The sequence below is a fragment of the Balaenoptera acutorostrata genome, chromosome 15, assembly GCF_949987535.1.
Source record: "Balaenoptera acutorostrata chromosome 15, mBalAcu1.1, whole genome shotgun sequence".
NCBI classification, from domain to species: Eukaryota; Metazoa; Chordata; class Mammalia; order Artiodactyla; family Balaenopteridae; genus Balaenoptera; species Balaenoptera acutorostrata.
In genome coordinates, this window is record NC_080078.1 from 25892380 (window position 1) to 25910054 (window position 17675).

The 17675-nt window shown below is 47.9% G+C and overlaps 1 protein-coding gene across 2 annotated transcripts in view; it reads left to right on the forward strand.

Moving 5' to 3' along the window:
* Positions 1-17675, forward strand: part of ABCC6 (ATP binding cassette subfamily C member 6) — a 61953-nt gene that overhangs the window by 1239 nt on the left and 43039 nt on the right. For both annotated transcript variants that reach the window (XM_057528352.1, XM_057528353.1), the window contains 7 exons: positions 1350-1475; positions 1629-1757; positions 4641-4766; positions 6004-6065; positions 8663-8794; positions 14232-14435; positions 16751-16928. In XM_057528352.1, coding sequence (XP_057384335.1) covers positions 1350-1475; positions 1629-1757; positions 4641-4766; positions 6004-6065; positions 8663-8794; positions 14232-14435; positions 16751-16928 — 957 coding nt within the window. The remainder of the gene's footprint in view (positions 1-1349; positions 1476-1628; positions 1758-4640; positions 4767-6003; positions 6066-8662; positions 8795-14231; positions 14436-16750; positions 16929-17675) is intronic.

The following is a 17675-nucleotide window of genomic DNA, read 5'->3' on the forward strand; positions in this document are numbered from 1 at the left end:
GGCAGAGACCCCTAAGTAGACACTTCTTCTATCAAGGAGCACACAGCGTGGGGACAAGAAGGGACCCTGTTAATCAAACAGAGCAATACCCCAGAGGCTACAGAGGGAAACTCAGTGGAATAGATTCTCCCAAACAGATCTGGTAATAATAAAAACCATACATCCACAAACACACCCCCGGACACCCACACATCCAGTTTATGGCCATCACAGCCCAGCATTCCCCAAAGTGTGCAGTGTACACTCCTGGGATACACAAGGTGATTCTAGGGCCATGCTAGGATGAACCTTTTAAATGTTTAACAGCTATGCATTGATTTTTGTGTTTCCCCACTGGCGGTACTAAAGAACAGTTCTTAAAATTGTTATGTATTTATTTGACAGTGTTAGAAAAACACTGGCATTGCAAGTATGAGCTTTTCTGCTCATCCTCCCGTTCTCCAGACTTCTACAAGAATGCCCTCCAAGGTTCATTTATTCCCATAATACCTTGTAAATTTTTGACCTGTTGCCGACCACCTATCCAGGGCTGGCACACTCTTCCTTAAAGGGCCAGATAGTACATGTCTGAGGCTTTGAGGATCATGTGGTCTCTGTCCCCACTACTCAATTCTGCTCTTGCAGCAGGAAAGCAGCCACAGACAACAGTAAACAAATAGATGTGACCGTGTTTCAATAAAAGTTTATTTATAGTCACTACAATTTGCATTTCATGTAATTTTCACATCATGACATATTAGACTTCTTAAAGTTTTGTTCAGTGATTGAAAAATGTCAAAACCATTCTTAGCTCAGAGGTGATACCAAAACAGGCAGGAGGCCAAACTCAGCCTGCAGGTGGTAGTTTGACCCCTGCTTGAGACTAACTGAAATGTTCAATAGTTTCTCCAGTGTGCCCAGGTCTGCCCACTTTCTTGATTTCTCTTGTTCAAAAGAGAGACCAACGCGTCTTAGAGCAGGCCTGGAGACATACCAGTCCCAACAGAGAGTTCCTCCTTGATTTAATAGTAGGGAGGGAAAGAGACTTAAAGAGGGTATAACTTTTTCACCTAGAGAGTAAATTTCATTTCATGCTGTTCCTTCAGCCCTAAAGCATCCTCCCGTGCATTATGGGAGCACCGCTGGCATTTTGGATCCCACCGAGTTGACTTGGGCCCTTGTGGTGCATTATTTATATGACAGTTACAGGTCAAGATTGAGCTGCATCACCCCTTACAGCTTTTTCTTTCACGTCAGCACTGTTCAATGATCACACTGGTATGTTACAGTGCCCCATCCAGAGCCACTGTCCAATTGGCCGCCATCTTTCTTTCCCCCCGCCCCAGCCTTATCCAAATTTGTTTCCCCAGGTGCTTGGCTTCGCCCTCATAATCCTGTGTACCTCCAGCGTGTCTGTGACTCTTTGGAGAATCCGGCAGGGAACACCCCAGGCCCTAGAGTTCCTCATACACCCCACCGTGTGGCTCACCACAGTGGTAAATGACATCCCCAGACCTGCTGGCTTGTTCCTAGCTGCTGCTTTTCCTGCCCTGGTGGAAGGCATGGGGCAGAGCAGGGCTCCTTCCCTACCCTCTCTTCCCCCACCCTTCCCTGCCTCTGTCCACCTCCCACCTGACTCTCTGGTCCAGAGCTTCGCCATGTTCCTGATCCACGCTGAGAGGAAGAAGGGGGTCCAGGCGTCCGGGGTGCTCTTTGGGTACTGGCTGCTCTGCCTTCTCTTCCCAGCCACCAGCACCGCCCAGCAGGCCTCGCAAGGGGTAAGTGGGGGCCTGGGCCACCTGGGAACCAGTAGGGCAGTTTCAGGCCTTGGGTCCCATCCTTCCTCCTCGCCCTTCCACCCATGGCTTATTCTCTACACAGAGACACACACACCACAAGTGCTTAAACTCAGGTGACACACAAACACATTTCTCATAGAAGTTCCCATCATCCCATACCTTTTTGGCAACACAAATTCCCATTGTCTTACACACTCAAGTCACACACTTCACTTGCACACACTTGTATGAACCCATTCACGCGTCACACAACCACAGACTCTGAAACATCACACACAAACACACAGACACACACACTCGCCTGCACACGTCCACTCACACTTGCTGCCACCCAGGTGTGGCTATGCCTTCAAGCTCCTACAGGACTCAGGCACAAATATCCCACATGCACACACTCGCACACACTGCATAGGCACTGAAACACTGTTGGTTTGAAACCTCAGGGGTTCCCGGGTGAAATTAGAAACCGGCCCCATACACGGAGGGCCAGGAGAGGCCAAAGAAAGAGGCAGCCACTGCAGATCAGTAGGTGACGATTTTAACGAGCAGGGGAACTTACCTACGAGGCTTGTCTCGGGCGATGCAAGAGAAGTTGATCTCTGCACCCACCTGCCAGAATCTTAACAGTTTATAGAAGATTTAACAGGGTTCAGTCACATGTACTGTCCAGAGGGTCTCATCAACACATTGCTCTTTCAAGGAAGGCTGCATCGTTGAAGTAGTTCCTAGTGCAGGAACAGTGTGGCCACAATGCACATTTCAAGGACAGGGGAGGGGTGAGGCGCCTCCAATTGCTGGGTCCAGCTCACAGGTCAGCCAGCGGTCACGTCCTCTGGATGGCCTCCTCCAGCACACACCTGCACTCACTCTGACTCCATGTACGTGCACGTTTCCCTTCATTCTCACCTATTCTCACCCTCACCCGTGCTCCCATACATCCATATTTACACACTCATTTTGCACACTCACCCATATTTGTTTCCCTACCTGGGAGGCAGCGTTTCCGTGTTAGAGGGCATGAGCTGCACAGAGAAAAATGTATAACCTCAGCAAGGGTTTCTCAACCTCAGCACCCTTTATGTAATTCTCTTTGGGGTGGGGGCAGTGGGGGAGGTGTCCTGTGCACTGTGGGATGTTGCACAGCATCCCTGGCTTCCACCCACTAGATGCCAGTAGTACCACCCCATTACGGTAACCTGTGTCTACAGACAATGGCAAATGTCCCCTGGGGGCAAAATCTCCCCAGTTGACAACCACTTGCATAGCTGGCGCACTCACCCAAGACGTCGGATAAGGAAACCAATCAGAGGCTGCTGGTCATCATTTCAAGAGCCAAATGGTTACTCTGTCCTGCTCATAAAAGTAGAAGGCAGAGAAACACCTTCTGTCCTTAAGGACAGATTTCTTTACAAAGCAATTTTTGTAACTAATGGGAAAATTCCACAGGCCAGCCACTGATTTATGAAAGAATGGGTTCCCACAGTTGACTTATCATTTAGCTGCTTGGAACACAGCATAGAAATAATACTATTGGGATCACCTACGCTCTGGAGCTCCATGTGCCAGGCCCTGTGGCAAGCACTTGACATCAGGAATCCAGTGAAGATTCTAATCGTCCTGTTTTAAAGATGAGGAGACTAAGGCTGAGAGAAGTGAGTGACTTCCTCAAGGTCATGCAGCTCAGGTCTGCAGAGCCAAGTCCATCTTACCCAAATTCAGAACAAACTTTCCAGTAGAAACGATGGTAAAAATGACACTATGGGGAATAATGTAGTTGGAATATCAGACTGTCTACTATCTGCCCCAAAAAAACAAAAATAAAAACAAAGAAGTATAAAAATTTAGTAGAAAAATTGTGATTTGAAGCTAGGGCTCTTGTTTTAAGCCACAAAAACTCAACTCATACTAGCTTAGGGAAAAAAAGTCCAAGGGAATCTATTAGCTCATAGACATGGGACCTGCCAGGCATAGAGGGTCCAGACATTTAGATAACACCACCAGATCTCCATTTCTCTCTGTCCCTTGGCTCTGCTTCATTTTCCAGTGGGATGGCAAGAAGAGCCCCAGTTGCTCCAGACTTATGTTCCATCAGTAGCCAGGGGACTAGATGGTACCCATTAGTCAGGCCTCCATTACCTGCCCATCACCTGCCCACCCCCTGGGATGGAATCAGTTCTGCATAAACCCCATACCTGAGCATGGGGGAAAAAATTAGGGTTCTCTGGCCAGAAGGGGCAACGGATGCGAAAGCAATCATGGCACGGCAGCAAAAGCTCATGATCTGGATCAGATCATCTGTGTGGCCTTGATCAAGGTGCTATCACTCCCCTGAGCTTTGGTTTCCCAACGAGTAACACAGAGCAGGTAAACCACAGCTGGGGTCAGGGTCGGGAGGAACTTGATGAGACAGTGCATGTAAAGACTCCAGCATGTGCCCGAGGCACAGTAAATGCTCCATGAAACCAGCTCCCTTCTTAAACCAGAGAACACTAGCCACAAGGGAGTGGGAAAGGAGATTGTGGCGGGAGGGGAAGGGGGTCCTTTATTGCACAAGGAGAAAGGCAAAGTGTCCCTTCAACTCATGTCCTGGTGCCTAAAGCCAGTTTTCACCTGGCTAAGGGCAAACACCCCGCCTGCCATTTGTATGGACAGAATATGCATAAGCCAGGTGTTTTCGAGAAGCCCAGGAATGCTGGGGGTTCTGACTTTCAAACCTGGCGGCTCCGGGCCCCTGCCTGGGCACTGCTCCCAGCATCAGAAACCCTGTTCAGCCTCCACCCCTTCTCCTCTTCCCCACACCCTCCCCAATCTCTGCTCCTCAAGAGCCCAGACTCAGTGGGTCTTCTGCTTTCTCTCCCACAGGATTTCCAGAGTGACCCCTTCCGCCACCTGTCAACCTACCTGTACTTGTCTCTGGTGGTGGCAGAGTTTGCGCTGTCTTGCTTCGCCGATCAACCGCCCTTCTTCCCTAAAAGGCCCCCGCAGCCTGTAAGTCACCACATCTCCAACCCAGTGCCTTGCTTGTCCCTGTCCCTCTTCTGTTCCATCTCAGCCCCCCCAAGTGATGGAAGGAAGTTAAACTAGAGCACAGGCCTTTAATTTTTTTATTCATTCAGCCAAAAGCATATTACATGTTTACTCTATTCCATGGGTTGGCCAACTCTTTCTGTCCAAGATAGAAAATATTTTAGGCTTTGTGGGCCATACAGTGTCTATATGGCAACTACTCAAGCCTGCTTTCATAGCACAAAAGCAGACACAGACACTATGTCAACAAAGGAGCATGGCTGTGTTCCAATAAAATTTTATTCACAGAGACAGGCAGTGGGCCGGATTTGGCCTGGGCGCTGCAGTTTGCCAACATGCTCTATGCCCCAGCTCGGTACTGAGGATCTATGGTGAACAAGCGATGTCTCTGTCCTCATGCAGCTAACACCCAAGTAGGGGAACTAGACGTTAATCACACAATTACACAAACGTGTGGAAAATTGCAACTGGGACTGGTTGTAAAGATTCAAGATTAAAGTGACTTGCCCAGCAGAAATGCTCTGCGGGAGAAGTCCATGGTCCATGAGAGTTTACAACAGGTAACACTGAATAAGTCTGTGAGATCAGGAAAGAATTCTCTGAGAAAAAGACAGCTGAGCTGAGAAATCATCTAAAAAGATGCTCAACGGTTTGAATAATTAAGTTAAAACTGTAATAGGACTTTTTCCAATGAGAGTAGCAGAAAAAAAATTAAAAATTGATAACAAGCTGCGATGGCAAAGATGTGGTAAAATGGGCACTCTCATGCCCTATTGATGAAGAGTATAAATCTATGCAGTCTTCCTGGAGCTGCTGGTAAAATCTCACTTCCTCTTCACCTCCTTTCCACATTCACTGAAGGATATTGTTGAGGACATTCTTGTCTGTGTCATGCATGGTCCTTGCTTTGAGAACTTCTTGGTCTCAGTATTACTAAAGTTGTTCTGAGCAACTGCTCATTCTTACCTTGTAGGCACGTTCAGTCCTGTGGCCGAATCCCTTTTTGGCTTGCCTGCTAGGAAGCACCATGCCCTTTGGTATCTACTGTAGATAAGTAGGCAGGACATCTCAGTCTGTGCTTTCAGTATTAAGCTTGTGGTCAGTTTATCCTGTCTTCCTGCCCTTGGTTCTCCTTACCACATATGGCCATGGATTATGAGACCAAGTCCTCCCCCTTCTAAATCATTTGTCTTTGCAGAATCCATGTCCAAAGGCTGGGGCCTCCTTCCCCTCCAAGGCCATGTTCTGGTGGGTTTCTGGGTAAGTAAAGTAGCAGGGAAGGGGCTGGGGTGGTGCTCCCACCCACCTGCATTTGCTGCTCTTATTTGTCATCACAGCTTTTGCCCCAGGAGGTTTCCTCCAAAGCCTACCAAGGTCAGCCAGGCTTTCTCCATCCCAGCCTCCATGCTTCCTTCTCAGATTTTAGTGTGTCCACCATCCACATCCCATTCCCACTCACTCACTGGAGTGAGATCTGAGTTTGAATCCTGGCTCTGTCTCTTAGCTGGCCATATCACAAGCATTCGGAGTCTCAGTTTTCCCCTCTGTAAAATGGGAACAGCACTACCTTCATTAAATGTAAAGTGCTTAGTGCTTGTACATGGAAGGCACTCAATAAAATCATATCTCTATCTATCTAGTCATTCCACCAACATTTAATAAGCACCTATTATGTGCTAAGCACCGAGGATGAGGACATAAAACACCAATTCTTTACTCACTAGAGGCTCCCAGGCTGGTGGAGAAGACAGGTGTTTCCCCAGGGTCAGCACACCAGATACTGAGGATGCGCCCACCTACTGGGCCCTCTCCTGACCACACCACAGTCAGATCACAGTCGCACCCAGATTTGAATCCCAGCCCCACCACTTCCTGGCTGTGTGACCTTGGGCAAGCTACTTAACCTCTCTGTGCCTCAGTCTCTGTACCTGTAGAATGAGGATCATAATAGCATCTACCTCATAGGGCTTTGAGGATTAAATGAGATAAGGTTTGTGAAACACTTAGAACAGGATCTGGCCCATAATGAGTATTATATAAAGTGGTTGTTAAATAAATGAGGAATAGGATACTCTGAGGGTGTGGAATTGGTGAAAAGAGCATAGAAATCTGCTAAACATCTCTAGAGAGAATCTAGCCCTCTGTTTCCCAAATGTAGGCACTTATGGACCATTCTTCAAGCTTTTTGCCTTATTGGGGTATCACTCTTACTCTATTTACTTAATGAATTTTCTTTAAATCAACTCACTTTTTCTACTTTAATAATCTTTTAAAAAGGAAACTTTCTATCTCTACCAAAATCAGAAAAATCTAGAATCCCTTGCCATGTAGAACACCAAAAATAATTTTAGTGAAAACCAAGTATTGTGAAGAATTTCTGGATCCAAACTGTTGCTTACCTGAGTTTGTATAAAGAGGAGCTCAAGTCTCAAAGAGGAGCTCAAGACCAGCTCCAAACAAAACCTTCTCCTTGGTGTCACGAGAAAGATGAAAGAGACCTAAAAAATAAGAACACTCCTGCTGTGGAAGTCTGCAGTCGTTAATTTCTTGTGTGTGCGTGTTGGTTTGAAAACTGTCCCCAATAGACGGTAGGCTTGGAGAGACGGAAGAAAGAGGCAGCCACTCCAGACTGGTAGGAGGCAGGGCTAACAAGCAAGAGAACTTACATATGAGGCTTGTCTTGGGCGCCGCAATATGAGTAGCTCTCCGCACCTGCCCATCAGAATCTCAACAGTTTACAGAGGCCTTAACAAGGTTCAGACACATACACCATCCAGATGGTATAACACTTAACTACTGCATCCTTGAAGTAGCTCCTAGTGTGAGACCAGTGGGCGGAATGGAATGTACATTCCAAGGACAGGGGAGGGAGGAGCCTCAGATTGCCTGGGTCCAGGTCACGGGTCCACAAGTGGTCACATCCTCTCGATGACCTCCTCCAACAATGCACCAACTACAGTCATCTCATATACCAGTCCCAAGCGCTGGGAAACACTCTTATTTTAAGATGAGAAAATTGAGGTCCGTTGCTGGGCAGTGACTTGCCCAAGGTCACAGGGCTGAAAAGTAGTGATTTTTATTTGACAAATCTTGTGCCCTGAGCCAGGATGTGAGGATACAGAAGAGGGAGAATCAAGGCAAGTACTGTCTTTGCCCCTATGGAGCTTACTGTCTGGTGGAGGAGAAAGACTAAATAAATAATCAGACTGAAAAATTAAATAATGATAACTGCAGCAAGCATTATAAAGAAAAAGCTCTGGAAGCTAGAGGATCTTGCAATGGGAGAATCTACCTGGACTTGGGTGTGGGGGGTCATCAAGTGGGCTTTTAAGGAAATCACATCTAGGCCAGAGGTGAAGGACAAGTAAGAAGTGGCAGGGAAAAAGTTTTAAGCAGAGTGACGTGCATGTGCAAAGGTCCTGAGGCCAGGTGGCTGGAGCAGTGACAGAGGAGGAGAATGGGTACATTTAAAGCTGAGGGAGGAGTTCAGGTTTCCTCCACAGTAATAGTTTTCAACTCTGGACTTCTGAGTCCTAGGGAGGTTTATTTCCCCTGTCACAGGTCACCCTTTGGTTAAGTCACTTTATCTCTCTGAGCCTCTGTTTTCTTTCTTTTCTGTAAAATGGATCATTAGTAATCTACTGTATAGGCTCACGTGAGAATTAAATGAGATGTTCTTTGTAGACTGAGAAGTGCCCTCCAGTGTTAGTGCAGTTAGGTAAATTGCTTTCCTTGTACCGAGGGGCTAGCAGAGGTGCAGAGAGGTAAAGGGACTTACCTAGGGTCACACAGCTACCAAGCCAGACCCTTCAGGGGTGGACACAGGAGGAGCTTGCTCTGGTGATCCTCTTTTACAGGTTAGTTTGGAGGGGCTACTGGAGGCCGCTGGGACCAAAAGACCTCTGGTCGCTTGGGAGAGAAAACTCCTCAGAAGAACTTGTTTCCCAGCTTGAAAAGCAATGGACAAGGAACCGCAGTGCAGCCCAGCGGTGAGTGTGTGGAAGATGGGAGCTCAGCCTGAAGCTCGGTCAGCAAATCACTTGACCCCAAATACAACCACACCCCTACTCCAGGCTCCAACGCCATGGTCCCCTCCCTGTCAGCTGACCTCACTAAGCATTAGCAGGTCGGGTTCAAGATGCTTTTCCTCCCAGAGTGCTTTGCAGGTTCCAAAAGGATATTGACAGAGGGGGAGCCTCTCTAGGCTCCCAGAAGGAAGCTCAGATGGTGGGATGGAGGCAGGGAACAGAAGGACTATTTTAAGACTGGGGGTGGAGAAGTAGGTATGGTCCATAACATGCAGGCCACTACTCACTTATTACTTAACCTGAGTGATTAGTTTCCTGGCCTTTAGTTTTCTTATCTGTTCAAGGGGGATGCCATTAGCCCTAGCTCATAGCTTGTGGCAGATGAAAAAAAAAAAAAAAAGATTTATAGAAAAGAACTTAGCGAATTTCTTAAAAATGGTAAAAGTTCCAGCAATATCAGTTATCCAGAGGATTTCAATCTCTTTCTAGTCCTGCCCACTCTGCCTCACTCTTGCCCTCTCTGGCATCTCCGGAAACTTCTGTGAAGTGCTCAGAGCCTGAGGAACCTGGTTTGTGAAACTTTGGTCTAGAGAAATCAGCTCTCAAATAGGATTAATTAAACCCGGGTTAAATGTAGCCCTGCCATCGAGTGGTTGATGACCTTGGACAAGTCGCTTGACCTCCCTGGAGCCAGGTATTTCAGGGCACAGACAAAAGTAGCTCTGTGGGAAGAGTTACAGGGTTCCCCTGCATACTCTATAATTTTGTGGTGGTTGTTATAGGTGGCTAAATCCCACAAATTAGAAGGAGCCAGAGAGAGACAGAGTCTGCTGGCTCACATAGCTGAGAAGGTAGGTCTGGCCTCAGGTGTGGCTGGATCCAGGACTTGCATGATGTCCAAATTCTTTCTCTCCATCTCTCAACTCAGCTGTTGTCTGGGCACTGGTCTCTCCATAAGGCCTGTCCTGTATCATGCCAACTCAGCAACCCCTACTACCATCCACATAGAAACTCCCAAGGAAGGCCTTTTATTGGCTGGCTTGAATCATGTGCCTCTCAGGGGCCAATCCCATGGCTGGAAAGCAGGCCCTGTAATTGGTGGTCCCTTCAGAGCCACACAGGGAGGGGAGGAGCTGCTCCCCAAAGGAAGGGAGTATGTTTTCCAAAAGGGGTAAGTAATATGAGCAAATCAAAACAGCAGCTCTCGCTCTCACCCCAGGCATATCTTGCTGTACTGTGAGTTTAAGTACAGCTTAAGTGAGTTTTGAGTGGCAGAATTAATTCAAAAGGACCCTGGAGGTCTTGTCCACCCTCTCCCAGCTCTGGCCTCCCCTGCCATCCTGGGAATGATAGTCACCCAGTGTTAGAGCTAGCACATAGAAACATTCTCCAGAACAGTTTGAGAATCCGTGAACAATTGACAGAAAGAGAGGAGGATGGCAGGGTTATACAGAGATCTGGCTCAGGCATTTTCTAAGCTGACTGATTACACACCAAGAGAACTTTGGTTTTATTTCTAAAATATTTTGCAACCTTCGGGGGAAGGGAGAGGACGTCATCTTAAGAGGTCACAGACCAATCTGTCTGCTGGCCAAGTCGGTCACAGGTGTGTTTGGCCAGCATGGTGTCTTGTTGTTCTTGTTGTTTAAGGTTTTTTCTTTGTTTTGTTTTTTAATAAGTTGCCAACATTTAAAATGTTGGAGATGTCACATGAAAATCTGGAACTTTGGCCTCTCTTAAAGTAGAATGGCAGTACTGGGCCACATCCCTGCATGGCAACAGGAGGGTGGATCTGGGTAGCAGCTTCCCCACTGAACAGGGCATGTGAGCTGCAGTCGCCACCACTCCCTTTTATATCCCCCAGCTTACACCTGGCCACTCACTCACACCCCTTGCCTTGGCCTGTGGTCATTTTTGGGTCCTGCACTAAGTGGCTTTGGAACCACAGACCAAAGACCAGCCACCAGTCTAGAGACCTTCCCTGATGGAAAGTGAGACCAGCTAGAAAGGAAGAAGTTTGTTCCCAAGCCTGCAGGCTGAACACAGTGACTCAGAATTTTGGGGTGAGCAGCTAGAACAGAACAGAGCAAAACATCCAGCTGGAAAGAGGCTTTCACAGTGGTCTCTTCACCCACCCCATTTTATGGATGGGAACACTGAGGCTCAGAGGGAAGGGCATTTGGACCTCGGTTTTCCTGCTCAAAGGCCAGGTTCTATCAACCAAACCAAATCATTTCCTTGCTCCCTCCCTCCCTCCTTCCCTTCCTTCCTTCCTTCCACAAATCCTTATTAATATCAAGCAGTAGGCCCTTGGCACACATCACTCCATCTGTTTTTTCCCATTCACTGGACAAGTATTTATTGAGCACCTATGCATTCAGGTGCTGAACTAGGTGCTGGGGGAAATACAAGTAAAAAGAAAATACAAGCAGAAAGCCTACCCACCTGGGTCCCACTTTGGGCGGGGCCGGAGGCAGAGGTGGCCCTGGTTGGCACTTGCCCAGTGGTCGCCCAGCCCAGTGGGTGTGCGGCCCCAGCCGAGTCAGGACCAGCACCCAACATTTGGCATCGAGGTGCGCGGCGTGGACGCCATGCTGGCCTTGCCTCCGACCCGGCCCAACCCCAGGCAAATTGTGGGCGCCAAGGAGAGGCCACATCTCAGGGCTACAGAGGTGACAAGGGAGAGAGGTGAGCGCAGGGTTAGAAAAATGGCTGAATTGCAATATACCGGAAGGGGAGGCTGGGGGGCAGGGGTAGGCTTCAAGACAAGGGTAGAAAATTAACATTTGCTTATTTCTTAGCAAACCGGGTGGTAAAGACTGGTTCCTTATAGCCTCTTGTGCTAAAAATACCACTTTTCCTTTGGACTGCCTGCTGAGATTTGTCCCTCCCCTCCATCCTGAGGAGATGCTGAGAGGATTCTTGAGGGGGAGGGAGGGAGGGACTGGACGTCCGGCTTGTGGTGGAGGGGTATTCACACTGCTGGCTGGGCCTTGGGGGTAAAAAGGCTGACTTCCGGGGTCTCAACCCACCTCTCTGAAAAATGAGGCCCAGGCACACCACTGATCCTTCAACTCATTCAGGTGGAGTGGGGCTAGGCGGTTTACTTTGCTGGACAACAGGAAACTCGTATCTGTTAAAACTGGGCCAAGAGACTAGTTGCACTCGGTTCTAGTAAAAGCAACCAACAGGTTAAGTCCAGTGTCACGAGGAGGTCTTGAAAAGTTCAGTCTATTCCCAGGTAGTGAGTGCTTGATTCAGTGCCTGATCTGTGCCAGGCCCTGTTTTGATTCTGGGGATACAGCAGTAAACAAGACAGCTGTGGCCTCTTGTTCCAGAAAGCTGATTTTTGGTGGAGAAGACAGATAATTGCAAGTTGAAGTAAATGCTGGGACAAAAAACAAGGGACTGGGATAGAGGACCAGAGCTACTTTAGTTGGAGCCAGCAGGGAAAGTGTCTTTGAGGAGGTGATGTTGAAACTGAAGTCAAGCGTTGGGAAGAGCAGGGCAGAGACATTCCAGACCATGGACAGTTTGTGCTGAAGTCCTGAGAAAGGTAAGATGTGGATGTGTCAAGGAGCTGAAAGAAAACCAGAGAGGGACTTCCCTGGTGGCACAGTGGTTAAGAATCCGCCTGCCAATGCAGGGGACACGGGTTCGAGCCCTGGTCCGGGAAGATCCCACATGCCGCAGAGCAACTAAGCCCGTGTGCCACAACTACTGAGCCCGAGTGCCACAACTTCTGAAGCCCGTGCTCCTAGAGCCCGTGCTCTGCAACAAGAGAAGCCACGGCAATGAGAAGCCCGCGCACCGCAACGAAGACCCAACGCAGCCAAATATAAATAAATTAATTAATTAATTTAAAAACAAAGAAAGAATAAAGAAAACCAGAGAGGACCAGGATGAAGTGGGGAGGTGGGCAGGGGCCAGGCCATGCAAGACTGTGTCTAGGAATGGAGAGATTTTTTAAACCATTGAAGGGTTTTATGAAGAAAAAAAAAAAAAGTCCACCCACCTGGAGTTCTAACAGAACAGATAAGAAAAGGAGAGAGTTGGAGACAGTGAACATGGCTATGAAGGCAATAAATTAAATGATGGGATCCGATGGGGAGGGGTGGTCAGGGGTGGCCTTTATAAGAAGGTAACATCCTTTTGGCATTCAAGACCCAAATACCAAGACATGAGCGGCAGGCATGCCCAGCTCATGACGGAGGCCAAGCCACAGCTCTCCAGAGATGCCAAACTAAACAACAAGCCGGGTCAAGGGGTGAGGGGCGAGACCTTGACCTTGTTAATGAGGGCCTGGGTACCTGCACTCATCAAGGGTTTTTTTTTCTTTTTCTTTTCTTTTTAATTTTTGGGTGGGGGGTGTGGGGCTCACAAAGAGGCTCCATGTGAATCGTGAGTCAAGATCTGGGCTCAAATCCCTGCTCCATCCTCGATGTGTGATCTCGGGCACCTGTCACCACCTCTCAGAGCCTCAGTCTCCTCCGAGGTAAAATGGGGACCCCATGACACCCATGGGGCAGGGAGGTCGAGAGGAGTTGATGAGCTTGTGTGTGTAAAGGGCTGATCCCAGTGCCTGGCCCTGGGTCCCAGCTCTGAAAACAGCACTGAACTTCTGATAACCCCGTAGGTTGTCAGAGCTGGAAGGGACTCAGAGAGTGGGGCCAGCTCCATCCTTTTGCATATGAAGACAGAGAGGGGAGCAGCCTGCCCAAGGCCACACAGCAACTGCGCTGTCAGTAGCTGCATCACTGCCAGCCTCTCACTATGGCCTAGGAGCAGCCTGCTTCCAGAAAGGCCCTCTGGCTTCCTCCCCTCCTCTTCTCCCTTCTCCCTCCTTCCCCCTTCCTCTCCCTGTGGCCTCTGATGATGATCACGGGCCAGGGATCTTAGGCATCATGGCTGCCTGAGCTTCCCTCTGTGGTTTCATTCAGACCAGGTGTGCCAGGCCCACAGACCTCATCTGTGATTCTAAACCCATTCTGAACCAGTTCTAAACTACCTCAGGGCTGGCTGGTTGTGGAAGAAGGGGAGGGCTGCGTAAGGGATCAAAAAGTGCTGGGCTCTGAAGGTTGGGATCGAATCCCAGTTCTTACACTTCTCAGCTGTGTGCCTTTGGACAAGTTTACCTTCTGAACCTCAGTTTCCTCATGTATGAAACGGGGTTACACCTGAGGGCACTCTCCAGGGTTTTTCTTATAAGGGCACTAATCCCATTCATGAGGGCTGCACCTGCATGACCTAATCACCTCCCAAAGGTCTCACCTCCTAATACCATCACACTGGGGATTAGTTTCAACGTGAATTTGGGTGGTGGTGAGGTGGGGGTGGGGAAGACCCAAACATTCAGTCTATTACAAGGACCCAGAGCTGATTTCTCCTCTCCCTTAAGGCACACCAAGGCGACAGCATTTAAAAGGAAAGGAAACCATGGTGTGGAGACCCCAGAGATGGAGACCCTCCTACAGCAACAAGGGGGCAAGAGGGGCCCACTGCTGAGGGCCATCTGGCAGGTGGGCCGCTCCACCTTCCTCCTGGGGACCCTCAGCCTCATCATCAGTGATGTCTTCAGGTTCACGGTGCCCAAGCTCCTCAGGTAGGTCCAGGCCTTGGGTGCCTCGCTGAGGCTGGTGGTCCCTTTAACGGCATCCTTCCAGGTCCAGGGGACCTTCAGCCCTTCTTCTGCCTCTGCCTAGACCTCTGGTGTTCAGGGCACTGAGGGTGGGTGAAAAGGATACTCAGGAAGGACCAATTAAACGAGAAAGTAACTGACCTTGGGGAGGGAAAACAAGTGAATTCTAGCCTGACTGTATCAGTTTGCTTTTACTATACAACAAAGCCCCTCAAAAGTGAGGGGCTTAAAGCCACTTCTTTAGCTCATGATCCTGTGGGTCAGCAATTCAAGCTGGGTTCAGCTGGGCGATTCTTCTTTTCTTGGCTGGGTTCACTCATCTGTCTGCAGTCACCTGTGGGGCTGGCTGGGGACTGGCTGGTCCAAGACAGTCCCAGCTGGGACATCTTGTCTCTGCTCCGGTGGTCTCATCCTCAAAAGGCTAATTCCAGCTTGTTCACAGGGCCATTTGGCAGGGTTCCAAGACAAAGCAAAAGTTGCATTTTCTTGTGAGGCCAAAGCTGGTTGCACAGCCAGCCCAGATTCAAGAGGTGGCATGTTAGTTTGTTAGGGCTGCCATAACAAAGTACTACAAACTGGGTGACTTAAACAGCAGAAATTTTTTTTCTGGTGCTTATCTTTTCTACTGTTATTTCTTTCTTTTCTTTTTTTATTGAAGTACAGTTGATTTACAATGTTGTGTTAGTTTCAGGTGTACAGCAAAGCGATTTAGTTATATTGTACATACATATGTAAATATATTCTTTTTCAGGTTCTTTTCCCTTACAGCTTATTACAAAATATTGAGTATAGCTCCCTGTGCTATAGAGTAGGTCCTTGTTGGTTATCTATTTTATAATAGTAGTGTATATATGTTAATCCCAAACTCCTAATTTATCCCCACCCCTTTTCCCTTTGGTAACGATGAGTTTCTCTTCTATGTCTATGGGTCTATCTCTGTTTTGTATATAAGTTCATTTGTATTATTTTTTTTAGATTCCATGTATAAGTGACATATGATATTTGTCTTTCTCTGACTTACTTCACTTAGTATGATAATCTCTAGGTCCATCCATGTTGCTGCAAATGGCACTATTTCATTCTTTCTTATGGCTGAGTAATATTCCATTGTATATCTATACCACATCTTCTTTATCCATTCAATGGACATTTAGGTTGTTTCCATGTCTTGGCTATTATTGTAAATAGAGCTGCAGTGAACATTGGGATGCACGTTTCTTTTCAAATTAGAGTTTTCTCCAGATATATGCCCAGGAGTGGGATTGCTGGATCATAGGTCAACTCTATTTTTAGTTGTTTAAGGAACCTCCGTACTGTTCTCCATAGTGGCTGCACCAATTTACATTCCCACCAACAGTGTAGGAGGGTTCCCTTTTCTCCACACCCTCTCCAGCATTTATTATTTTTAGACTTTCTGATGATGGCTGTTCTGACCGGTGTGAGGTGATACCTCATTATAGTTTTGATTTGCATTTCTCTAATAATTAGTGATATTGAGCATCTTTTCGTGTGCGTTTTGGCCATCTGTATGTCTTCTTTGAAGAAATGTCTATTTAGATCTTCTGCCCATTTTTTGATTGGGTTGTTTGTTTTTTTGATATTGAGCTGTATGAGCTGTTTGTATGTTTTGGAGATTAATTCCCTTCTCGGTCACATCGTTTGCAAATATTTTCTCCCATTCTGTAGGTTGTCTTTTCGTTTTGTTTATGGTTTCCTTTGCTGTGCAAAAGCTTTGAAGTTTAATAAGGTCCCATTTAAACAACAGAAGTTTTTGTCCTCACGTTACTGGAGGCTAGATGTCCAAGATCAATGTTGTTTCTTCTGAGGCCTCTCTCCTTGCCCTGCAGACAGCTGCCTTCTCGCTGTGTCCTCACGTGGTCCTTCCTCTGAGCACATGCACCCCTGGTGTCTCCCTGTGTGTCCAAATTTCCTCTTCTTACAGGGACACCAGTTGTATTGGATTAAGGCCCAGCCTAACGGCCTCATTTTAACTGAATCACCTCTTTAAAGGTCCTATTTTCAAATACACAGTCATATTCTGAGGTACTGGGGGTTAGGACTTTAACATATAAATTTTGTTCAGCCCATAACAGGTGGGGGTAAAAACTCCACCTGTTGACTGGAGGAGACACAAGTCACACTGAAAATGAGTGTGGACAGTGGGGGAAATGATTGCAACCATTTTTGTAGAAAACGAAAAAAAAACCCATACTGTCTGGTCCTCCAGACCTGGCCAGGCTTAGACAGAGGCAATAGCCATGGGTGCCCTTTCTCACCAGCCTCTTCCTGGAGTTTATTGGTGACGCCAAGACCCCGGCCTGGAAGGGCTATCTTCTCGCCATGCTGATGTTCCTCTCCGCCTGCCTGCAAACACTGTTCGAGCAGCAGCACATGTACAGACTCAAGGTGCTACAGATGAGGCTGCGAATTGCCATCACGGGCCTGGTGTACAGAAAGGTGAGCCCCAGGGGAGAGGCGTGGCCTTTCCTCTCTCTCCATCCTGTCCCAATTTACAGACAAATGTTCCAGCCAAGAAGAGGAATGTCCCTGAACCGTTACTGTCATCAGTGCCTAAAACCACACTCATTCATCACTTTACTCATAGTTGCTCACACTACACCCTCACCTTCTTGGCTATTTCTGTAAGGCCTTGCATGATCTGACCCTGGGACCTCTCCTATCTGATTACATCACACACTTCCTTCACACTTCTTTCACTTTCCTCCAGCCCCACAGGTCTTCTTTCAGTTCCTCAAGCACACCAAACAACCTCCCACCTCAGGGCCTTTGCACTTGCTGTTCCCACTGCCTGGGCACCCTTTCCACAACTCTTCATGTAGTGAACACTCACCCCACCCCCGAGGATAAAGGGCTAACCTTCGGGCTGTGTGGAAACTGGATAAAGGTGGACTGTCAGCTATTTTACCAGGTAACACTGCTTGCAATTAAAATGACCCCTGACCCACTGGTAAATTGCATCTGGGCTGGAAGTTCTGCCAATGAACTGTGATACCCGGAGGTAAGCCATAGCATTGGGCTTCTCTCTCTGCAGTGATTCTTGTCCCCTTGGGGGACCTTGGAACTGAAACCCGTGAGGCTGCTGCTCTAAGAGATGTTGGCCCCTCTGGGGTCTGGAGCATCTGAGCAAGGGCAACCCAGTCCTGTGTAAGCCCCTTTCTCTCACACCTGAGCTGTCACTTGGGA